The sequence below is a fragment of the Zonotrichia leucophrys genome, chromosome 1A, assembly GCF_028769735.1.
Source record: "Zonotrichia leucophrys gambelii isolate GWCS_2022_RI chromosome 1A, RI_Zleu_2.0, whole genome shotgun sequence".
In the NCBI taxonomy this organism is placed as follows: domain Eukaryota; kingdom Metazoa; phylum Chordata; class Aves; order Passeriformes; family Passerellidae; genus Zonotrichia; species Zonotrichia leucophrys.
In genome coordinates, this window is record NC_088170.1 from 302,240 (window position 1) to 327,442 (window position 25,203).

Below are 25,203 nucleotides of genomic sequence, written 5' to 3' on the forward strand. Positions count from 1 at the left end.
CATATCAGTAATTAACTTTTTGTGGATTGCAGCTGTGTCAGAACCTTGCTGCTGGAGGTTTTTTGTGTGTTGCATGGTGTTCTAAACCTCTGTTATCTCTGTATTTTTTTTAATTTACTCCCAGAATTCTCTACTTTCATTGCATTCTGTAGATTCTTCCATCCTCTTCCACGTGGCCTTGACACGTTGCTGATTATCTTATCCACATCATCACAGTCTGTTCTCTGCTTTTCATGCTTTTCATGCTCAACTGACACCTGGGCTATAGAACTCCTGTGTTGCTCTGCCTAATTTCAGATTCTTGTGGGCAAGGTCTTTTAAGCTGATTCTTTAAATGGTAAAGGTGTTCTGAATAAAAGAGTAAAGTGACTTTTGTTCTTTTACTGGTGGTGGCAAACACTAGATGTTTTCTTAGGATGGAATATGGAAATTGTCTACTTGGAATTATGTTATTAGAAAAGTAAGTGAACCCTTCTGCCTTTTTCAACAGCAAGAGCTAAAGTGCTCCTGGGTGTAAATAATTATTTGTAGCAGCATGTTACAAATAGATGCTAATCAGTAGAGTTCCTAAATTAACAGTTGAGGGAGTCCAATTTCCTTGTTGCAGATTTCTTTTTATTGGTGCTAATGAAACTTCTTTTAAGGGGATAATAGACCTATGACAGAAGGTGTAATGTGCCCAGAAGTTTCTGTTCAACAGCATGACAGCTCAAATCCTTACTCTTTCTTTGCACCTGCACTATGAGCATTTTTTTTTGTAGTAGCACTGTTTCTGATTACCTTAGAGCTGTGTCTTTTTCATAGTACCTTTTTTTCTTTAAAGTACATTTTGGAAGCTTTCATCTAAGTATGGCAAAGAGACTTTTTGACTTGAGCAGCTCAACATGAACCACTTCTGCAAAAAGTATGAAGTTCACTTAAAACAAATTAATTCTGGGTTTATGTTAAAAGGCACCTCCCTCCCCCAGCCCATAACAGAGCCCCACCCAAACTGTCCAAGGTTCTGAAGAATGATGATGCCTGCAGGCATGTTTGCTGTTGTTGGTGTGTTTTTAGCAGAAGCAGTTTTTCACTAAATACCATGGCTTACAGTAGTGTCTGGCACACAGCAGATCTCTGCATTTGTCAGTATTTTTGTTCTGGGCCTGACTTAGGGCTTGAGGCAGAAGTCATATCAGAGAGTGCATGACTGGCCAAGAGTAAATAAGGAAATCAAACTGTTGTCATTCAACACTTAGTATTCTGATCCTGATAAATTGGTTTCCTTTCTTCAGCTGGCTTTCTGACCTCACTGCTATTAACAATTAGAAAATGTTTGTTATCCAACTCGAAGCTGCTTTTTGCTTGTTTTACTGTGAGGATGTTTTGTGGGAGGGTTGAATTAAGAGTTAGGGTTTTGAGGGCACAGAGTGGAAGAAGAGCCATGACTGTAAATACAAAACCCACCCCCCATTTATACTGAAGTGTTTTCTTCATGATACTCCTGTCTTTAAAATTTTATTTGCTAGTGCTCAGTGTAGTAAACGTGTGTTTGGGGAGCTAAGGGATAACTCGGCATTTCCTTTGTGCTTGTTGAGGATGGAGAGTTGGGTCACTCTCTGCACTGTGTGTGCTTTGCAGCTGTTCACTGATGGGCTCACCAATAACTCAGCACTCCCTTCCTTGCTGGGGATGCAGAGCTGAGTTGCTCATGGTGGGCTCACCAATAACTCAGCGCTCCCCTCCTCGCTGGGGATGCAGAGCTGGGTCACTCACTGTGATGTTTGTGTGTGCCTTGCAGCTGTTCACCGATGGCATCACCAACAAGCTGATCGGCTGCTACGTGGGGGACACGCGGGACGATGTGGTGCTGGTGCGCATCTACGGGAACAAGACGGAGCTGCTGGTGGACAGGGACGAGGAGGTGAAGAGCTTCCGAGTGCTGCAGGCCCACGGCTGTGCCCCACAGCTCTACTGCACCTTCAACAACGGCCTGTGCTACGAGTTCATGCAGGGAGAGGCCCTGGATCCCGAGCACGTCTGCAACCCTGACATCTTCAGGTGAGCTCCAAACTCTGTGAAATCTCATTTCATTGTGTGTTTAGGGAGTTCTGCCTGGCCTGAAGCGCTTGGAGTTTGAGCAGAAAATGTGCATTTCTGTAAGCCTGTGCTAAGCTGATGCTCACACTGCCTGAGTTCTGGTAGTTGAGTGCTGAGCAGTGATCCCTGCTGCCTCCGCAGAACACTGTACTTGTTAAAGGTCTGGTTATTGTGTGACACTTGCACATCACCATTACAGAGGTCATTGAATGTGCTGGAGTTGTAGGGGGCTTGACTTAAAGTATTTCCAGCTGTTTCCAAGACATTCCTTTTGTGAATAGATACCACTGAGAAGTGATATTTTTAATCTGTTAGCAGTGAGCAGAAAGTGCTGATGATGAAAGATTTTAGTTTTTCATGTGTGTGCTGAAATGTATTTGCCTAAAAATAGCAGCTAATTTAAATCAATACTTGGAAAAATAAGCAGGAGGAGACTGTAAATGCAGGTGAAGTTTGTGTGCTGTAACTGAATTCCAACCCTTCCCTACACACAGGTAGTGATCCTAATGAATTCTGAGTCTTGAAATGTGCTGCCCTAAATAACATTAATTTAATTTTAATTTTAATTTTTTTTAGACTCATTGCTAGACAGCTTGCTAAAATCCATACTATTCATGCACACAATGGATGGATCCCTAAATCCAATTTGTGGCTGAAAATGGGGAAATACTTCTCTCTCATACCCACAGAATTTGCAGATGAGGAAGTAAATAAAAGGTGGGTATTTCATCATGTTTTTTCCAGACTTCACATTCCTTCTGCTGCAATTTGTGTTTGTACAATATCATCAGACTTTGTGTTGCTCAGAAGGTAGACATCAGCTTAAAAATATTCTTCATGTGACTTTGAAATCATGGACTTGCTGCATTGTAATTAAAGAATGCTCTAGCAAAGTGTTTGTTCTTTTACAACATCAAATTGTTAAAAAACTGAGTGAACATGAATAGGTAAGTAGAAATGTAGAGGACAAAATGGCCATTGAAGTGTATACTGTGACTAGACTAAAACTTAGTGCTGATTTCCTCAGTACAGATAGAAATGGTACCTAATGCTGTTGTGTGTTCTTCTTGGAGTAAGTACTGGAATGTGAACAAAAAGTGAATGAAATAATGCAGTAATTCTGTTAATCTTTGCACCTTTAAGATGTGTGGGAGTGTATTCATGTCCTGCTCTTGATTCTTGGGCTGCTGTTGTGTTTACAGCACAAATAATCTTCAGAAAATTGTTTTCTGGGAGGACAGAGAAAAACAAGTGTCGTAATTTGAGTGCTGTTGTGGCTTGGGCAAGAGTGCCCTGATTTGGGAGAGGGTCTGTTGGGCTATTGGCAGGGAGAATGTAGAGACAAGTGCTTCATTACAAATGCTTGCTGTGGAGCCCAGAGTGCTCAATGTTAACTCTGTTTCCTTACACCTGGAAAGGTTCTTAAGGGACATTCCGAGTCCTCAAGTTCTTCAGGAGGAGATGGCCTGGATGAAGGAGAGACTGTCAAATTTAGGATCACCAGTGGTGCTCTGCCACAACGACCTGTTGTGTAAGAATATTATTTACAACAAGAAGAGAGGTAGGTGTGAGTAGTGAGGCCTTTGTGCTGTACTTGCTGCGCTGCATCAGTGGTGGTGTTTTACTCACTTGTTGGGGTGAGCTAGTGGGAGCTTTGGAGACCCAGTGTAATGGCAGTGATACCTGTGCTTAATTAGCTAATTCTCATCTGTATGCTACTGTATAGAGGAAGAAAATCAGTGTTCCTGCTTTTCTTTAATGACCTTGTGAATTTGTTAATCCCCAGCTTGCCTGTATGCCTGGGCTTCAAAGTGTTTAACTGAATGCTAATTCTCTTCTGGGTGTATAAAGCTTTTAGGAAGAAAACAAGATCATGCAGGTATAGAAAATAACATGGAAATGGTCTCCTGCAACATTTTGTCCTGGTGTGTGGTTGTGGGGAATACCCTTTGATAATGAAGTATCTTAGTGATATTAATTACTACATTCAGTAGCTCCATTTGTTTTCTGCATGAGGTACACAGACATCTTGAAAGATTCCTTTTGTAGATCCTTGCTTTGTTTAAACAGTTGTAGGCAGCACACATCTTGGCAAAAATGAATTACAGTTGTGTTTCTATTACTATACATGTAACTCACAGTTCATGTTATTGAGAGCTGTTAAAGCTTCCATATAAACCCACAGCTTATTGATTTTAGTGGTTAGGGGCTCGGTTACTAAGGGAATCCATCAGGAATTAAACCTAACAAGGCAAACTTGTGAGGCTAAAATGGCCACTGTGCAGTAAAAATACACAATTTTCCTCCCATTTCAAATACCTGAGCTCAGCTGAATGTGACTAATCAGATTACAAGGCTTTCTCCTGAAATAAGGATGACGCATTCCTTCTAGTAGCTGCATATTTTTGTGCCAGCTGAGTAGGATTGTTGGTATGTAAGTTATGTGCCTTAACTCCTAAAGAACAGGAACAAAACCAAGCTGCTGCTGGTTCCAGTATGAAAACTGCTCTATGTGCTAAGACATTTCTGCATCATGTGTGAATTCTGCATCACCATGTGAACTGAGGGAATAAACTATATTGGTGATTTGTGTCCAAGTTTCCCTCTGAGTAATGCCCCCTTTGAAGGGAATTGCTTTCAGTTATATATGTCTGTATGTGTATATGCACCCTAACAATGCTAGCAACATAGATTTTGAATTCTGTGAGTTCAGTACCAAGCTTGAGAGGTTTTACTGACTTTCAGTGATGGACTGGAGCTCTGCTTAAACAGAGAAAGGGGGGAAAGCATAAGAGCAGACTTGTGGTCTCACACACCTGGAGTTGTGATACTGTAGTACCAAAACGAAATCTCTTTTTACCATGTGGCTTTTTTTAGTGCTGAAATTACCTTAGGTTTTAGCATCCCAGAGCAGACCCACTGAGATAAAAGTAATTTTTGGAGTCACTTTTCATAGCAGATGCATGCAACAAAAAGAAAAGGATCTGAGGAATTCCTTTAGAAACTTCCCAGTTGTGGTGGATAGGCTTGAAGCTCCTAATTGGAAAAACAAATGCAGAGTGCTTTTCTTTTTGTAAGCAGAAAGGGGGAGAAACAGTGCCAGCAGTGCATCCCTTGTGAGCAATGCTGCAGTAAAAAGTGTGTGAGTGTTCAGGGTTTGGAGGCTGGGTGGGGAGAGGGAGGTTTGTAAGTACTGAGGCTTCGAGCAAGCTGTAAACAGCTGAGGAAACACTTGGAAATGTGAAGTAAATATATTATTGAACTTATGTTTGAGCGCTGTGCGTGTGCTGTGTTGTGAAACTTGTGCAATCTGGGTACAGCAGGGACCACTCTCATAGTAACCAATCCTCAGTACCATCTGTAGAAAGGATGGTTGTCATTTGGAAGCTGTTTTTTATGGCACACTTTTTACAGAGCATCAGCAGGAAGCTCAGCTTTAACTGTAAAGAAACGTGTATAACTGGAATTGTGGTTAGCAGAGCAAAAGCTTTCCTTGGTATAAAAGAAAATTGTCAAAGAGCACAACATGTAATCTTTTCAAAGATGAGCTGCACTAGGCATGGCATCAAATTGTCTGAAGGTAGTTAACATTTTTGGTGAATGCAATACTCTTACTAAATTCACTCTTCCATCTAGAAAAGCCTCTGTGTGTCCAAAAGACCTTGGTGACTCTAAACTGTAAACAAAAGAAAATGGATTTTCTAGATTAACTACCATATTTTTTCTTTATTACTCACTAAAATCTGCAAAACTGGTAGTATTGTCTGGCTTTTCAGAAGCTGTCACAAAGGAAACATAATTTATTTGTTTTAGTAGTACTGTACTTACAATTTTTTTGAATGCTTAGTTTGCACATTTACTGGTTGGAGGGATGTATGGGGATGTGTTTAAGCTACAGACTATCAGGATGTACTGGGACTTGTGTCCAATGCAGTGTGAATAATTTTGGCTTGTACCTGAGCTTTGCCTTAGCCTTGTCCTCTGCATTAAATTCCCATCAAGTTTACAGAGTTGCAAGACAAATCCTAGTCATACCACATACTGCTTCTAAGGAAAATCAGTCTCCTGTCCTTATTTATGAGCCTGGAAGAGCATGTTGAGTGTTAGCTTCATTTAATGGAGCCTCACTCATCTGATTTGAATTTGTTCCTGCTGTGGCTGAGAGAACTCTGCCCCTTGCTGTTTTGCTAATGTCCATTCTCAGTCACTCAGGATATGGAAATCTGCAAGTGGTACTTTACATAACTTATAATTATCACTGTCATCTACCCCTTGAAGGATATAGTTCAGCACTTCACATTGCTTTTATTGCAGTTTTGACATCAGGAATATTCAAAATATGCTTGAATCTTGGTGCTGCTTATTTATAGACCTTGTGTTCTGATGCTCCTACATTTGTTTGGTTTTTGTGGTTGTGGGGTTTTTTTTCCCCAGCGTGACCTGGGAATTTCCAAAAATACCTGATATTTTAAGAGTATTCAGACACTTGCTGTTCAACAAGATCCAGCATCAGAGGTTTTTCTGTTTCTGTGTGCTCTTTTTGCACATATGAAAATCAGCTGGCAGGGAGATGTTTGTAGGTAGATGGATAGTTTTGTTCTGTTTATTCCCTCTGCCCACCCAATGTTTTCTGTGATCCTTGGTAGGAGTGTGTGGGTGCTCAGTGCTTCTGAAGATGGAGGCTTCTGCTTTTGATCTAAAAATCTGTTTTGTTTTGCAGAGCTCTTTTGGGCATTTACAGCTAAAATTATCCTTTGGGTGGGTGAGCTGTTTGTGAGTTTCCCAGCGTGTTCCTAGCCCAGATCCTTGACTTTGAGCTGTTTTCCAGGGGCTCAGTGAGCAGGATGGGACACAGCTCAGGGTGCATCCCTCAGCTTGGCAGGGGAATGCTTTCCCTGTGGAACCATGGAAAGGAAAAGCAGCTGGGAAGAGAGGTGTCCTACCTGTCAGATCCCTGAGGAGATCCAGAGGTGCTTTCTTGGTTCCTGCTTGGTCTATGTAAAAGTGCATTTCTGGGATACGGAATCCAGTGAATTCTGCATCTCCCTGTGGGTTTTGTGGGGCGTATTGCATGTTGTGTGCCCTAGGAGATGCCTGCAAAAAGGAAATGTGCTTCAGCTTGAAGTATTCCCCACTCTTGACATGCCTGTTTCTGTCAATAGCAGTCGCTTCTCCAGAGAGCTTGTTTTCAAGTTTTCTCATTTCAGTAAAGCACAAAGACACTTAGACCAGTGTCTCTTGCTCTCAGGAATATTGACGGGATGTACAATTTGTACATCTTTTGGAAACCTTGAAACAGCTGCGAAGCCAGTAATGTAAGCCAGGGCTCTTAGAAGTGGCTTTCTCCTATGAACTGCAGTAAATCTTTAAAAACACATTGATTATTTAAACAATGGCTGCTAACTTTCTTCTGCTTTTCCTAAAGCAGAGCAGATGTATGTGTGTGTATGTACTTATATGTATAAGTACATCTATAGTGCACATTTTTGAAGCAGCAAATGTCAAAGTTTTTGCTTTCGGTTTTACAGAAAGAACTGTGCAGATTTATTTTGAGCCATTGTGCATAAATTAATTTAAAAGGTTGAGTTGCACAGTAGTAGGAGTCTGAAATGGATCAGTGCAAATGCAAAGCTTTTTGCTTTGAACTTTTGTCTTATCAAATGGGAGTTTGCCAGGTTTTCTCCATCTGGTACCCAAGGGCTGGGCTTGTCCTTGTTCCTCCTTTGTGAGGGCAGAGCCTGGTAACAGCCCCACCCATACCTTGTCAGCTTCAATTTCTGCTTCTGTGGAATATTCTTTATATCTGGAAGTAAGTTGTTTAAATGTAATTAAAAATTCATAATGGCACCTAGGGATGTTCTAGGTGAAATCTGCTAATGAAAAATTGAAAGTATTTATGTCCATATTTTACTAGCAAGCGTTCACCTGCTGTGTTTGGATTTTAGGTGAGGAAGGAAGAAAACAAACTTCTCAATACAAGTGATATTAAATGTCTGGGGGGCAGAAGGGGCTCAGGAGATGACCTGTGTAGCAGGACATTAGCCAGGGTTGGGATTTTTACTGGCTTTGCAAGAAACTTCTAACACACTTCTTCTGTGCTAACTTGGTCAGGACGTTGGTGAAACTATTTTACTTGAGGTGTACAATATTCCTGAATCTTACGGAGGGAGTGTAGTAGGCACTTAAAATCCTTAGTCTAGGAAATACATACATAATGTGCTTAATTTCAACATTGTTCATGATTTTCTTTTTAGCCTAGAGTTTTAAGTCACATTAAAAGAGTGTTCATTATAATAGAATGAGTGCTTTGTTGATTAAATAATGCAGGTAGTGATAACAAAAAGAGTATAGAGAAGGGTGTGATAGTGAAAATTACATATTTCAGTGTAGCAGTGAGAAATCTAAGGTTTTACTTTTTAATGTTCTAGTGCAAACAGATCTTATGTTAACCCACTGCTTAATTACCTGTTTTTTTTAGTATTTTTGTTGGTTTCCCTCATAATACAAGAGCTCTAGTTTTACCTGATCAATCTCATTTACATTTTGACTGTTCCATGTGCTGTGGACACTCTTGAGCAGCTTCAATGCGTTTTCCCCAGCTTCAGTGCAGGTGAACAGAATTTGGAAACATTTGGGGCTGTGTTTGCTGCTTGATCAGCCCTTGTTTGCACAATGCTGCATAGTTTGGTACCTTTGGCAACCTCAGTCTGATGGTTTGTGGGGCTGGTTGAATCCAGCCTAAAAAAAGCAAGTTTGGAGTAATCTTGCTTTGTAGGAGTGGAGAGGAAACAGGAGGCATCAGTGTGTTGCAATGTGCTAGTGCACTGTGGCTGCACAGTTGTGTGATGAATAAACAGGGCTGTTACTTGGTAGTCAGGGAGAAATTGATCTGCTATTTCTACATAAAGTTTAAAGAAAGAATGTGCTCCAGTACTTCTCATTTTGAGAGTGAGGGAGGCCCTCATGTGGTAGAATTTAAAATTGAAATTCTCCTCATACTCGAGGCATAGAGAATTGTGAGCTCTAAATTTAAGAGCTGTGCTGAATGAATGTTTACCTTTAAATATCTCATATTGTGGAAGTCACAGCCTTACCCTGAAATGTCTGAGTGCACACAACCAGGTACAAGAGGGTTTGTTTTCCCCAAAACTCTTCAAAGGACACCAGAGGATCAGGGCTGGTGCTTGATTTGATGTGTTCTCTGATGTTGCTGCTGTGGTCTCTCACACAGGTGATGTGCAGTTCATAGACTATGAGTACTCTGGCTACAACTACCTGGCTTATGACATTGGAAATCACTTCAATGAGTTTGCAGGTGAGAATTGGTTTCTGAGGTGTGAGAGTTGGCTGGTTTTACTAAAAACCCCAGTAACCTCATTCCTGTTTTTGTTTGTGTATCTGGTTGCATGCTTACAGCTGTCAGCCCAGGACGTGTGGCTGTGTCATTGTGCAGAGCAGCTGTGCCCTTCCCTTGCAGGTGTTGTAAGCCAGGGCTGGAAGCATCACATCCTGTGTTCTGATAGTTAGATGAGTTCAGAGCCCACAGCTTCCACCCTGTCCCCCTGTGGGGTGGCCCAGCAGACAGCCCGCTGTGCTGAGATGCTGTGGCTGTCACTCTAGAGGTGACAGTGTCCTGTGGGATTGCACAGTGCCAAAGGCAGGATGCTGTGTTTGGGGGTGGATTTCAGTGTGTGCACCAACTACTGGCCCTGTCCCAAAACAAGAAGTAAAGGCTCAGACTGTGTCATAGGGAAAAGGTGGGGTTTTAGCAATATGGTGCTTTTAGAGTAATTTATTAACTAGTTCAAATTTTTTACAGCAAGTGCTCCTTCATTCCCCTTACTCCGTAAGGGAGAAATGACCCCGTGTGTGTGCTGTACTATTTCAGAGCATGGGGCAGCAGGGAAAACCTGCATAATGATCAGAGCAGATGGAAAGCACACCCTGGTGAAATGAAGAGCCCTAATCTACCAATTGCTTCAAAACAATGTTCAGTTTAGATAACTTTAAAAAAAAGAAAAAAATCAGAGTGTGTGCTTGGTAATTTGACTTGTATAGTTGGTAATTTAAAGATTTGGAAAGCAAGTTAAATTAATGAGAATTCCTGAATTCCCTGAGAGTGATAGTGGAAGGAAAATGTGATCCAGGCTTGGGGCTCCTGGCAGACTCCCTACAGCCTGTGACTAAGCACCTCCAGTATAGGAAGAAAAATAGGATAGAAATTATTTACAGGCTCCTAATCCTACCAGCGCCCTGTGGAGGAGAGAGGCAGAATCACAGGAAGTTTTCTTCAGATGTGGGCTCAGTGATAACTGGGGATGCATCTGGATTTGGCTTGGGATGTTGTGGCATACAAGTCTCTTTTCCTACAAGATGTGTCATATTTGATCTATTTGTGAAGGGTTTTGTTTCATAAAGCAAATACTTTTTCTGAAGCTTTTTCTCAAAGTCCAAAGTGTTGAATCCCAACATACAGGCAGACTCTCTCTGGCTGAAAGCATAAATTTGTAATGTGGAACACTGATTTGTATGTGGGACATTCTTGGCAGCATGTAATTGAAGGTGAGGTTAAGTGAAAATGTGGTTGTTTGTTCACATCAGTCTGTGCCTGTGTGTTGGGTGGGAAGGGGCACAGAAATGAGACTACTAGTGGTAGTACTAATGGTACTGCTAAGGGTTTCTCATGGTCTTTGTATGCAACATAAGGTTCTGATAGTGTTGTCTTTTCCTAGGAGTAAATGAGGTAGACTACAGCCTTTATCCCAACAGAAAATTACAGGAGCAGTGGCTGAGATCTTACCTGGAGGCCTACAAAGAATACAAAGGATTTGGCACGGAAGTCAGTGAAAAAGAAGTTGAAGTTCTGTATGTCCAAGTCAATCAGTTTGCACTGGTGAGTAACAAACACTTGATTAGAATATTTTAAATGAGGCAGAGAAACCTGACATTCTTTGAAGAAATGTAGTTGCTATTTTCTTGAATTTGAATGTACTGACATGTAAAGAAAACTTCCATGAGAAATAAAGCTTTGCTCTTCTATGGAAACTTGCTTCTCTGTTGCCTATTAAATATTCTCTGTAGAATATTCCTGGTGAAGGAAGCACTGCACATTCAGAAAATGAGGAGATGAGCTTTGAGTGAGGATTTCTGTTGGCCTGGCAAGTTTAAGTTGGCCACAGCTTATGGTGGGTCTTTGAATTTTTGTAGTGGTGACAAGGCAGAAGAACACGGTAGTGCTTCATGAAGACATACAAGCTTAAAAAGCTTTTTAAAAGCTAAGATGATAACGTTCTGTTAAAGTAGAATATATGGATTTAATTCATTTTGTCTTTTGCAGATAAGTAGGTCACTCTAGAATCTTGCTGATCTTGTTTTGCCTAGATGCCGTGACAGGAAATGTTTCAGCCAAAGCGCTTTTATGTTTTCTCTTCTGAGGATAACATTTGTAGAAGGAGTAAGGCTCAAGCAGCCACTTTGGCCTTATTTTAGTCCTCTTTCCTACTGATTCAAGCACTCCTCTGTTACTGTAATTCCCTGAGTTTTCTGGCACAAGCCCCTGGCTGCAGTGAGGAACAGGAGTTCACAGGAAGCTGATTATTAAACCAGCTTTAAAACCAATGGCTTGTGTGCTGCTGTTCTTTCACAATGTTGGTTGTTACTGTCCAGTTCAGCTGGCCCATTCATTTAGGACACTTGGAGCTGCAGTTTAGCAGGCTGGGGGCCTGTTTGAAAATAAATAGCACTCTTTGGTCAGTTTCTAACAGTGGCCATAGTCATGTTTAAGGGGATGGAGTTGTGTTTAGAGAGCAGGTCAGGGCTTGCCTGTAGAACACCTGTGCACAAACACCCTGACTGCTGTGTCAGGTCATGTGGGGAGCTTTGCTAAGGGAAAACTTGACACAAGTTCATGGATGTTGGTGTAGAGTGATGAACTGCAGCTCTCTGGCCAAGCTGTCTGAACCAGAGGTACAGGACTCACTTGGGCACAGATCAGTTGCTGTTTTGAGGTGTTTTCAGCTGTGTCCCTGCATGGCTGCTAAATTCCTGGCCAAGTGTTCCTTGCAAGCCTCAGGAAGCCATTTAGGTTATTAGTATGAGCAGTTCATCTGCTGAAGCTCAAGGTCTGTCCACAAGTGTCTTCCACAGGACACTGCTGAGCTTATGGCCATCACATGTTCATTCTGAGGTGTGTTAACACCATGTCATTAACATGATCCATACTTTCAATGTGAAAGTGAGCAGAGGCCTCCAGGCTGCTTCTCTGGACTCCTAATGCAAGTAAGTCTGGACCAGATGAGAAATTTGTGTAAATGCTGATGAAATAGAGCTTTTCTTAAAGCGTTAAATCTCTCTTTGTCCAAGCCAGCAGAGAAAGTGAGTGTAATTGTACAGGTCTAAGGGTGTAATTGACAATTCATAAGGCATTTCCTGTTTGCACTGGAGCTCAATACATGTGGAGTAATAGAAATTTACAGCAGTAGAGGTGGTGGTTACATTTCTGTGCATTTTTTAGCATGGTGTATATAGTCATGCAACCATGTTAATAGGTGACATAGTTTATAAATGGAACACTGTTTCTCTTGACAAACAGCAATCAGTTGGATTTCCTTGTCTGCTTGTGAGTAATTTATTCTCTAATACTGCTTATAAATCTCTTTGGTAAAGAGAGATTAAATGACTTGACGAAAAGATTGGGGTTTGAGTGTTCTCTTATAGATGAAGTTTTGTCTCTGTGAGAATGTTAATGTGTTAGATTTAAGATAAGATTAATTTTTGCTGCTATTGTTTTTTTTTTCTTTCAGGCTTCACACTTCTTTTGGGGACTGTGGGCTCTAATTCAAGCCAAATATTCCACCATTGATTTTGATTTTCTAGGGTAAGTGTGCTTGCTGTGTACAATCATGGAATACTAGAGGGTGGAAGGGACTTGTGGGGCCATTTATTCCAACACCCCAGCTGTCAGAAACTGAGATCAGAGCAACACCCCTGACCTTGTGACCATACAGTAAAACTCTTCATTTGTAAGGGAGAGCAAGGCAGCAAAACATGTCTGTCAGCGTTTTCTGTTGCTGAGAGTTCTCTAAATTATGTGCCCTGGGCTAAAGCACGTGGTTTACAAGGCAAGGAACATAATGCTTTTGGGAATCAAGTGTTTTTTGCTGGGGAGACAAAGGCATGAATGCCAAGGTGGTCAGTAAGGTGTGCTGTCAGGTGCCAGACCTACATTTCCAGCAGTGAGAGTCAAGGGTATAGTGCAAAAGAGCTTGATTACTTATTGCATGATCTGTGTCTCTGGCCTTTTTAAAATGGCAACAAGCAGAGGAATTAATTTCTCCATTGGGGACCGAGCCAGGTGATAGGGTTCATCGTTTTACCTGGCAGGAGGTCCCACCTGGGGTTTTCTGGGCTGGATAATGTCAATTTTGTGGGTAGGGCCGACGTGGGCCCCGACTGGCTGCAGTACCCGGCAGTGACCGCTGGAGGGCGGGAGAACACCGGCGATAACCCAAACACTGGGGAGATTGGGAGATCCTGTGTTTTCATTGGGATCCAAAATTCCTGCGGCCCTGCACCTGGGGACAGCCCCGAACACGTGTCAGCTTTGGCACCTCTGTGTAACCATGGGGATCCAGTTCCTGTGGCACTGCACCTGGGGACAGCCCCGAGCACGTGTCAGCTTTGGCACCTCTGTGTGACCATCGAGGATCCAAATTCCTGTGGCACTGCACCTGGGGACAGCCCTGAGCACGTGTCAGCTTTGGCACCTCTGTGTGACCATGGGGATCCAGTTCCTGTGGCACTGCACCTGGGGACAGCCCCAAACTCGTGTCAGCTTTGGCACCTCTGTGTGACCATGGGGATCCAGTTCCTGTGGCACTGCACCTGGGGACAGCCCCAAACTCCTGTCAGCTTTGGCACCTCTGTGTAACCATGGGGATCCAAAATTCCTGTGGCACTGCACCTGGGGATAGTCCCGAGCACGTGTCAGCTTTGGCACCTCTCTGTGACCATGGGGATCCAAATTCCTGTGGCACTGCACCTGGGGACAGCCCCAAACTCGTGTCAGCTTTGGCACCTCTGTGTGACCATGGGGATCCAGTTCCTGTGGCACTGCACCTGGGGGACAATCCTTTAACAATAGTCAAACACTAAACCTCTACCCTTGGTAATCCTGGAGCTGCATCTCTTTTGCAGGCTGGGACTGGGGGGTAGTAGAGAAGAATATATTCTATAGAATGTATTCAATAATATCATTGCTCTGTTCCTAATTTCTTCCTTTGGCAGCTGCTAAGAGTCAATTTTCTAAACAGGGTGCTGGGTCAGTGGAATTTTGACTAGTCCTGCTTAGCATGGCTGTTGTCATTGAAGAGTTAGCTGTTCCTAACCTGGAATGTCTCTCTCCCTTTGACCAGGTATGCAATTGTTCGGTTTAACCAGTATTTCAAAATGAAACTGGAGGTCATGGCGTTAACTCTTCCCGAGTAACCAAGAGGAGGACTCTTACCAAGTGGATAGACAACCCCTGAATCTTTTCTCAGAACAGATACTGGAAAAAAGCTAAACATTTGTTGAAGTGCTGTAATGCTCACTTGGTGGTTCTTGCTTTATAAATAATGCCTCTAGACAGTCCTTCAATGTTAAATTTATTATGAAGAACATACGTACTGCTGTTGATATAAAACGGATTAGAAACTTGCTAAATCTATCAAAAGTTGTAGAAATGGCAATTTCATCCTTCTTTGTAATTTAACATATGTTGTATGTGAATTATTTATTATACGTTTAACATGATTCCATTGCTGCTTTCATCGGTTTGTGTTAAAGTTGGGTGCAGACAGTGAAGTTGTTCCAAAGGATTTAACAACTTATTGAAGTTGCATTCACTTATGCAGAAGAAGACATGTCAGAGACATTTGTTCTTTTAGAGGCCTGTGAGCAAAAGGAGTGACATAGACTTGTGATATCTCTAGTGTGGTGTAGCTGCAGAGAAAGGTTAGGATGATCTTTATTTCCCCCCTTTTTTTTAAAGGTAGCTTTCCATAGAATGGTACTTTTCTTTTGCACAAGAATCAAGCAGCTTGTTGAAATGATAAATAACATTTTGATTTTTTTTGGTCTGGATTGGGCTGTAGAAGTGTTGAAGTTCTGTGGCCACAAGGTTCTCTGAGGATATTGTACCCGCCGCTGGTGTTGGGCGGACAGCCTGCCCAGCTTCTGGGAAAGCTGCTTGTTTATTACATGTACTCTTAGTGCAAAGCACCACTATTGCAAATCTCTCCTCCTTTTTGCAACTTGGTCCTGGATGTGAACTCTGCTGTCTGTGTGTGTCGTGCTGCAGTGGCAGAACGGACTGTTGGACCCGAGACAGGAGAGCAGAGCTCCTGGTGAGCCTCGAGACAGGTTCACGGCTCCTGTACCGATGACAGCCTTCTGCTTTGTCCCTTCTCACCTTGGATCTTAAGTCTTAACTGCCTGGCCCGTACTTGTGCAAATTCTGGTATGTCTGGTGGTTCTTTTTTGTTTTCTGTCAGCAAATTGCTTTTGAAAGCCTCCAGTGTGAAGGACATTATGGGGAAGCGTATGACTTTGGCAGTGAGGCTTTGATCATCTCACACGTTTTATTTCTTAAAGCTATTATACCAAGAATGGTCTGGATTACAAAATGCTAACTGAAAAGAAAATGTTTACCTAACAATGCATAAGTTTGTGTGGAAAAGAGGCTTTAACTGTGCAAGGGAGGGTGGGGCTGGGGGCAGGAGCTGGGAAGGAGCCCACAGCAGGAAGCTCAAGCCCAGCCAGCGGTTTGGGGCTAGGCAGACTCTGATACTCTGAAAAACTTTGCACTTTGGTCACATAAGTGCCCACGTGTACAAAGTCTGGCGTGTGCTCGAGCACATGCAAACACAAACTTAGCTGGGGAGTCTGTTGTACAGACTCCAGCAAAGATATTTATTCAGAATTGCTTTATGGCACATGGCAGTGTGTGTACGTGTGTATAGCACGTACACGCCTGCATACACGTGTGCTTTACAGAAGCTTGGAGTGAGGCAGGACAAAGACAACTCATGTGAATGAAAAATCTTCACCAATAAAGACCATTTCCAATGGTATCCTGTTGTTTTGCAAAAGCACCGTTTAGGATTTTTTTCCTCTTGTTTGTATTAATCTATGAATGTTTTCATTTTATTTTTATTCAGTCAAAACCTTAAAAATCTTTATACAAATGGGAGAGCTGGGAGTTTTTTTGTAACTTGAAGTGAGGTAACGGTTTTCATTAGCTGGAGGCTACTATACTGGACAAACTCTCTTTGATTTGAAACAAATAGCTTAAATAGACATTTATCTTTTACTTTGTAGCAGTTATCAAGGATGTTGCTAGAGCTCATGAAGGCACTGAAGTCCTTAATCTTCTGTACTTTCTCCCTATGGACTTTACTGACATTTGATGAATAATACCCTGCTGTCTTGTATTTCCTTTAAGTTCAGCAAGATGTCCCTGGAACTAAGATTGCTAAAGATTTTTGAACTCTGTTACTATTTTTTCCAAGCAATGGCTTTATTTCTGACAATGTTGCTTTGTATTTATGAAATACTTTGAAAGAAGGCTGTGAAGTTCATTTGGTCTTGGGAAATCCAACAGCTGACAGGTCCTAAGTTTCCCAATGGCAGAACACATTCCCTTTTCAGGTACCAGTACTACTTAGGTTTGGAGTTACTGTAGTTTTTGTCAGTAGTATTGTGTTTGTACAGCTCGAGTAGCAATAACTGCAGGAGTGGAAGTTTGCTTCCGCAGAACCAAAGCTTTTCCTGAGTGCAGCTCAGTCTGTCCCTGTGGAGGGAGCCTGTGAAAGCACTTTGAGGCAGGTAGCAAACAGTGCCAGCCCTTGCTGAGCCGCTTTGAAGGAGCACAAGGACCGTCCCAGCTTGCAGTGCTGGTCAAGGCTTTCAGCCTGCACGTGTGAATTCACTTCTGCACTGCTCTGCATCAGCTGTCCCTCCAGAGCAGTGCAGCTTACAGCCATTGGTGACAGCTCTGAGGAAATGCTGTGAAGCGTCTCCCCAAATGCAATGCCCGTTGCCTTGAGCCTTGTTCCACATCCCTTTGAGCCAGTGGCACTCGGATATCCTCCTTTCCTGGGGAGTATCTGCAGATGCATTCAGTTGGAAGCAGTAATTTGCATTGCAGATGGTAAGGTAGCTTGAAACTGTGAATACAGGACATTCTGAATGTAAGTTAGGTACTAGAAAACATGTACTTGTTCACTTAATTTATCTGGGTCTCTGTAGTAGCAACATGAAATACTGGAAGGAGGACACAAAATGACTGAGCTCTAGAAACATCCTGTAGTAGTTTTGACTGTGACTTGCCAAGAAGATACTCTGTTGCCTTCGTTAAGCTAAGGGCACGAATGCCAAAATTAATAATTCTTGCTGTAGTTAGAGCTATATTGTAAATATGAAGAGGATCATTAATCTGGGCATTCTTGCAGAAATAGCATCAAGTCAATAGACTGTAGTGGCCTGGTTGCTTTTGTAAAGCAGAATAGTGTGATTTTTTTTCCTTCTCATTTCTGCAGTCAGATCTGGCTAATCCAGACCTAATTTCTTAGGTCACTCAAGCACTAAAGCTTTCTGAACGGTCACTAGTCTCCTGTCACATAATGTTAAATCCCTTCATTGCCACTTGTTGATTTGCTTTTTAAAAGGATGTGAAGTTTGCATTGACCAGGTCTGACTGTAATGTATATACAACAGTGTAAATAACCATTTGTAAATTAGTGTGAATTGTACTCTATCTTGCATTTATGGACTTGTGTATTGCATTGTATTCTCTCCTATTTTGTAGAAATCTTGTTGTAAAGAAGAAATCTAACTCTGTGTGCGGACTTCTTTTGTTAAATTGATTTATAATGCAGCATAATACTTTCATGTTAAGATATCCATTTATAGCCTTGGACACCCAGTGTCTTTTCCCCCCCATTAGCTTTTTTGAAATCTTGCTCTTGGGAATGAAGAGATCTGTACAGTACTTAGATGAAGAGAAAATCTGTTCTAATAACAGGGCAAACCATGTGTCAGAGGTGTCTGCAGTACCAGTGGGACAGGGAAAGCTGTTAAAATTGTTTCTTTAAACCTCCAAGCATTTTTTATACATTACTGAATGCTGTTGACTTGTAAACTGGGGGTTGGATTGAAGCACTCCTGAGGTGTGCTCCCATGGGGAGCTGTTTGAGGTAGCTGTGATAGAGGCCCTCCAGTGCTTCTGGTGGGTGTGACCATCTAATAGGATTAGTTACTAACTTGTGAATGCTTGTACTGAATGCCCAAATCACTCATAGAGTTCTGTGAATTGATTTACCTCAACATTAGAACTGTTGGTACCCCTTCAGAGTATTTAAAACTTATAGCTGAGATATTTTCCCTGTGTATGATTCCTTTCCCCTTCCTTCTTGTGCCCCCAGTCCTACTTCTTTTAGCATAAACATGAATCTAAAATCTTCCTTTCCATATTTGGCTTATCACTATTTCCTTTGGGACTAAAATTACATTCTGCTTTGTCAGTGCATGACTTCTGACCTCATCAGAATTATTTTTTGTGTAAGAAGTCCCTTTCTGAAGAGGCCTTTAACCTTGGAAACACAGACATAACAAAGGTTAGTTTATCCCCTGACTGTGTTTCATCACTGTTGCCTTTCACTGTCTGGTATGAACTCTTAGTTTCTTCTTCTCACTGGTGTGTGGAATACCTCAGCTGGAGAACTCTGGTTTGCAAGTCTTGCTCTCCATCTGACAAATCGACCTTGGTGCAGTTGGTGCAACCTGTCAGCCTTACCTGTGGTGACACTTGAGGTTACAAAGGTCCTGGGAAGTGAGTTTATCCAAGGAGTGCTAGTCAAGAGGAGGGATGGGCTTGATAAATGTGAGTAAAAGGAAATCACTCACTTGCAATCTCAAGATTTTGCTGTAGCAAGGTGTTGAATATGCTTGTTTACTCTCATGGTTTAAGGACAAGAGTAAATTACAAAGGGTGAAGTTTGTTTCAGAATGAAGCTCAGATTTTTTTAAAGCCTTTGATAAGTAACAGAAGATTTCAAATACTCTTTTGTTACTCATACCAAAAGAAGTGTTAGAATTGGGTACCTTTCTGCTGAAATGAAGCTTTGTTCCAAACCGCAGCGACGCTGCAGTGTCTGCTTCAGGTGCTTGTGTGTTCTTGTTTTCATGGTTTTTGTTATTTGTTGTGTGTTAAGATTGCTGAGCTGCTGCACTTGGCAGCTCTCCTGTCATCTTGCCCACCCAGCAGGCTGTAGTCATGGCAGTGGAGCAGAAAGGGTTTTTCAGGCCTGGAGGGAATGCCAGGTGATGTGGAGCAGTCTTGCAGATGATTTCTCCTCGCTCTTTATGACTGAGTGCAAACTGATGGTGTTCAATGGCTGTGAAAGGCAGGAGGAACCAAGCCCTTGGGCCTGTGCAGGGTAGATGTTCTGTTAACCAGACACAGGGGCTTTGGGAAAGGGGCTCTCAGCAGTGGGAAATCACACCACTGCAGGTGGAATGGGTTGGCTCAAACCAGGCTTCGTGGCTTAGAGACCCTCAGTGGGAAGGCAGATGTGTGAAATGTTTGCACAGGCTGGCTGTAAGGAGGTGCTCCATCCCAGTGAGGTGCTGAGACACTGGATAAGGCATTGCTTCATTTTAAAATGGTTTTCTTTTTAAGTGACTTTTACAGTTGGTCTGGTCTGTAGAGATTATGTAATTAGGAAACCAGTCAACCTGTGGAGAGAGGGAAGAGACTGTTCCAAAAATCAATTATACGAAAGGAAGCACCTTTGTAGCTGATCAGTTTGCAATTCATTGCGGTTTGGGCTTTTCTGTCTATTTAATAGTGTGGATGGTGCTCTGCACGGGATTCTGTCATAAAGGGTTTTATTACTATTGGGAAATGTCAGAAAACTGACTGGCATGGCCCTGGAGACCACTGGGACCTTAGATGGCCAGACTTGACCAGATGACCAAGGTTTTGGTTCAAGGTTTCACACTCTGATCTGCAGCCCTCTGAAGCTGTCAAGCTGCTATCACAGTTCCCTCTGCTGTGAATTTAGATCATGGACTTCCCCATGTCTTTGGTTTGGTGTTTGTAGAGAGGGAAACTTCATGGGAATTGAAAGGAAAACAAATTACTTGAAATCTAACAAGCAAACTTTGATGCTAAATGATGAAATAACTTTAGGTGCTGCACCAGCCTATTTTTGTGGCATTGCAATTATGTTTTTCCTCTATTCAGTGGTTTTGGGTTTTTCCCCACATAGAGGCCCATACAAAATGCAAGATGAAAGAGACCCTGGAAGAGAAATGTAAAAATACCGTATAAAATGGATCAAATACAGCATGAACTGGAGAAAAAGTATCTGTTTCTAATTTTTTGGTAGTGTTAATTCCTAAGTGTTGTCAGAAAATGTGTCCAGCCTTCAGTGTGTGAAAGAGTTTATTTTGTAGCAAGTTTCCATGTTCCATTTTGTATCGCAGTGTGGCAGTTACTGCTGCTGTTTGTGCACAATGCTTTGATGGTGTGAGCACGGAGGATGTGCCCAACCTTTGAGGTGTGGCTCCAGGTTGGAGCCCTTGTCCCCTGAAACCCTCTGAACACTTGCAGACACAGGGCCACAGCACAGGAGGAATATTTTCCATTGTGTGTCATTTTCTTTGTTACTGCGGGTTTTTCAGCGTTCTTTTAAACACAAGTCCACTCGTGTCCTGTGAGTAAACTGAGGTCAGTTTGTAAAAGAGCCTTTGTCATCCCCCAGAGTCCCCCTGCCTCGTGTGTGTTGTGGTGTTTAGGTGCATCATCTATTCATTGGAGTGAATTGTATTTCTTTTGAGCTAAATGTGATTGAAACTGTTCTAAGGCCTTCTACCACTGATTAAATGAAGTAATGTACCTTTCAAAGAGATTTATATTGTGTAAATAATTTCAAAGTGCAACAATAAAGTTGGTTTCTAATGGCACTGTTTGTATATATTGTGATGATTTTGGTTTCCCCAGGTTTGGGAACTCTTGGTACAGAATAGGCAAGAGTTCTTAAAGGGTTTTGGCAGATGCCCAAATGCGTATCTCTCCATGGGATTGACAGTGCAGCTAAAAATAAATATCTTGAGCCAGAATTTGCCTTGTACCAAGTGACTTGTTAACAGTTTTGTATGTTCAACAGGCTTGGTCATTGTCTGCTGAAATGTAACATGGGAGACAGGATTTAGATGGATCATGGCTGTCAGGAGGGATCACTGCCACCAAGGAAAAGGAGGAAGGCATGCAAAGCTAGGGCTGCACTGGAGTTTAATTTATGCCTCATGAGTGCTGTTTTACCTCTGGGGGACCATTTTACAGGCTGATCCATGATGCTGGAAGTAAGCTCTGCATCCAGTGCTTCCACCCACAGGCGGGGTCTCTGAACTCACCCCAAAATGGGCCCAGCGTTTATGGGCACAAACCAGCAAGTCCAAGTGGCTGGGTTGCATTTTACCACAGAAACTCGTGGATCTGATAGCCCACATGCCAACACAGGGACCAGGGCGTGGCTGGGAGAGTTTCCCGTAAAATACCCCATAAAATACCCCACAGCCAAGTCTCTGCTCATGTCAGCTGGGAAAGGTTCTTGAAATGCTGCGTTTCTTGCAGGTAACTGCACAGGTGATGTGAAAGGCTCTAAAGCAGTGGGTTTGGTGTTAAACAGAGAGCCCCAGCATGTCAGCCATGGATTTTTAGCTCAGTCACACTGGTGGTGTCAGGCACACATTGCCCAGGGTGCATGGTGTGAGGCAGCTCTGGCCGAGGCCTGCTGCTCATCCTCAGCCTCAGCGCATCCCCAGGGTGGGTCAGAAGCACGGGTTTACTGCTCACCCCCAGGGTGGGTCAGAAGCACGGCTTTGACTTCTCATCCTTCTTTTCTGTGGGTTCTTTCCCCCCGTGCAGTGGGAAATAAAGCAGGGTGACAGACTCCAGCACTTACCCGCAGGTGGCAATGGAGCTGCAGGCTGTGTCTCATTGTTGGAGAGGCTTTTTCAAGACAGCTCTTTTCTGTAGTGCAGCATGTCATACATTGAGTTAAACAGGAAAAAGGGTATTCTTTTATCTCTCAATGAGTTGCAGCCAAGATCTGTAATTGCCTTGCTCTTAATGTTGCATAACTGTTAGCAAGACTCAAGCCAAGCATTAATGAATTTCATCAGAACTTCATTTTTTAATGAGCATCATTAATCATTAGTCATGCATGCTACAACCTACACTTTTCTAAAGTGGGGCTTTGCCAATCCTGTTGCACTATAACAACAGCAGCATGTCCTCCTCAGATTTTATCAGTGGAGTAACAAGAAAAGACAGTGGAGAGAGAGACACACAAAACTTTTATTTGACCTTTTAAGTACTTCAGCTAGTCTCTGGAAGTTGTGCTGAAGCCTGAGCTTGTGAGCAGCTGCTGCTCCATTCTCTCTGGGCTGTGGTGACACTGTGAGAGCTCTGAAGTTGCTCTGAGCTGCAGTCTTGATCCAGCCTCTGCACGTGGATCCTCTGGGCTCCCCTGGCTCCAAGCACAGAATTCAGTGAAGCTTTGAAGGTAAAACTTGAAAATAAGTTTGGAAAAATGATGTCTAGGGGTCTACTGGCTGGTCTTAACTCTTTTGGGTTGTGCAACAGGTTGTGTTGAGAAGCTACAGGAGGAGCAGTGGGTTCCTGGTTGTCCTAGCACACCTGTCCAGATGGAGCAGTTCTGGTATTGAGCAAGTGGCAGTGTTTTACCTGCACCAAACTCTTGCAAGCTTCTTGGTGCTTCTTTGCATAAAACAGAGCTGACTCAGTTCACCCACCTCTGCAAGTTCAGCTGCTGTGCAGGTGCCAGATTGGTAGGGCTGTACAGGAAACCAAAGCTTTTCCTGGGTGTGAGTCCTGGGAGCCTCAGCTCCTCCCAGGCAGGCACAGGACAGGAGCCACGGCCCCAGGGAGGGAGGACAGGCCCAGCTTGGGCACAGGAAGGGTTTATTCACCAAAGGGCTGTCCAGCCATGGCCCCAGGGAGCCAGGACAGGCCCAGCTTGGGCACAGGAAGGGTTTATTCACCAAAGGGCTGTCCAGCCATGGCCCCAGGGCAGCAGGACAGGCCCAGCTTGGGCACAGGAAGGGTTTATTCACCAAAGGATTGTCCAGCCATGGCCCCATGGAGCCAGGACAGGCCCAGCTTGGACACAGGAAGGTTTTCACCAGAAGGCTTGTCCACCCTATGGCCCCAGGGCAGTGCGAGCACCATTCCAGGAAGGGCTCTTTACAGGACGTCCACAAGGCCCTTGGGCTATGGAAGGCCCAGAGGGACCAGGTTGGGTCTTTCACCTCAAAGGTCTGTCGCCTGTGTGCCCCCGGAGCTGCACTCAGCTTGGGACAGAAGAGTTTTCACCAAAAGGATTTCAGCCAAAGAAAACAATGAAATTGTCACAAATTCCCTGGCCCCAGGGAGCCAGGACAGGCCCAGCTTGGACACAGGAAGGGTTTATTCACCAAAGGGCTGTCCAGCCATGGCCCCAGGGAGGGAGGACAGGCCCAGCTTGGGCACAGGAAGGGTTTATTCACCAAAGGGCTGTCCAGCCATGGCCCCAGGGAGCCAGGACAGGCCCAGCTTGGGCACAGGAAGGGTTTATTCACCAGAGGCTTGTCCAGCCCTGGATGGGCTGCCCAGGGCAGTGCTGGAGTCACCATTCCTGGAAGGGCTCTGGCAGTGACTCCACAAAGCACTTGTGGCTTATTGAGAAGAGGAGCTCAGCCAGAAGGGAGCTCCATGGTTTTGGGGGTCCTTTCCCACCTTCACGGTTCTGTGGCTCTGTGTCTGACCCAAAGGTGAGTCTCTCACTTCACTTGGTGACTAGAAGCAAGATTTCAGAAACAGATTAACCAAAGAAAACTAATGAAATTGTCTAATAATTCTGTACAAGGAAAAGCTATTTTCTGTATCTTATGCACTAGACAAACAAAATGTCATATTCTGATCTTGACCTATGTGAATGCTAATGTTTGTTGTTAAAACAGGAGCTGTATAGGGGGAAGAGTAAAATCATGGAACCACAGAATCATTGAGCCTGGAAAAGACCAAACTTTGACCAACCACCACCTTGTCAACTAAACTGGAGCACTGGGTGCCAAGTAATTTCTTCATTTATCACAGATAACAATGTTAGCAATAGTATCAAGGGATATTCATGTATTGAAACAGGGGATCTTCATTTGCAGGGATCAGAAAGGAGAATGTGTCTCCCTGTTGGGAAGAGGAGAAAGGCAAGGGAAGATTGATGGGACAGGTAGTGGACAAAAGGGATTAATGGAAAGGTGCACTGACGTGGGAGACAGTGGAGGGTTTAAAACCAGGGACATGGCATGAAAGGGAGCAGCCAAGATGAGGGGCAGGAGATGTTGAAGAGGTGACCAGCAGATGCCAGCTGTGGTTCCAGGAGCTGCTTTGTGCCTTGTTCTCTGAAAGCTGAACCTTTCCCAGAGTGCTTGCTGTTAGCCAGAGCGAGCAGGCCTTGTCTCCCACTCTCCCCAGTATCCACCATGTGTACATTAAATGCAGTTACAGAAACCAGCTGGCTGGCAAATGTAACTTCCTTGCCATGGGAAACGATCTGAAATTGCAAAATGTTATCCCACTGTCACATTGTTCTGCAAAGAAACACATGGCATACAGTGAACTCATTTCTTCAAATAATTCTATATTTTATTGAATTATATAATATTCAAGTCAAGGACAGCAGATAAAATCTCAGACTTGCACTTCCTAGCTGTTGGCTGTATTTTTTAAATAGAGCAGAAGGACAAGCATCATCTATGTTACAAATGAGCTGATGTGCTTCTTGCTTTGTTGTAAGTATACACACACAGGCAGAGAGAAACTGTTCCAGCCATGGATATAAAGGTGGAAGGAGCTCAGATTCCCATTTTGCATGTAGAGAAGAACATAACAGAAATATGAATTGCAAACCCAGTTCTGCACAGTTAGTTTTGTAGCACGAGCAGGAATTAAACACTGATACTATATTGATCAAGTTTTAATTTCTCTCCTGATTAAATGGTGCTTGCTGAGAGTGA

At 43.2% G+C, this 25,203-nt stretch overlaps 1 protein-coding gene across 2 annotated transcripts in view; it reads left to right on the forward strand.

Annotated features, from left to right (window-relative positions):
* Positions 1-25,203, forward strand: part of ETNK1 (ethanolamine kinase 1) — a 38,115-nt gene that overhangs the window by 6,486 nt on the left and 6,426 nt on the right. The window contains exons 2-8 of one of the 2 annotated variants that reach the window (XM_064734380.1): positions 1,781-2,040; positions 2,656-2,796; positions 3,498-3,640; positions 9,311-9,394; positions 10,812-10,972; positions 12,882-12,955; positions 14,493-14,830. In XM_064734380.1, coding sequence (XP_064590450.1) covers positions 1,781-2,040; positions 2,656-2,796; positions 3,498-3,640; positions 9,311-9,394; positions 10,812-10,972; positions 12,882-12,955; positions 14,493-14,565 — 936 coding nt within the window. In that variant the 3' untranslated portion in view covers positions 14,566-14,830. Of the gene's footprint in view, positions 1-1,780; positions 2,041-2,655; positions 2,797-3,497; positions 3,641-9,310; positions 9,395-10,811; positions 10,973-12,881; positions 12,956-14,492; positions 14,831-25,203 lie in introns of those variants that run through there. The other variant, XM_064734389.1, reaches the window with a different exon arrangement.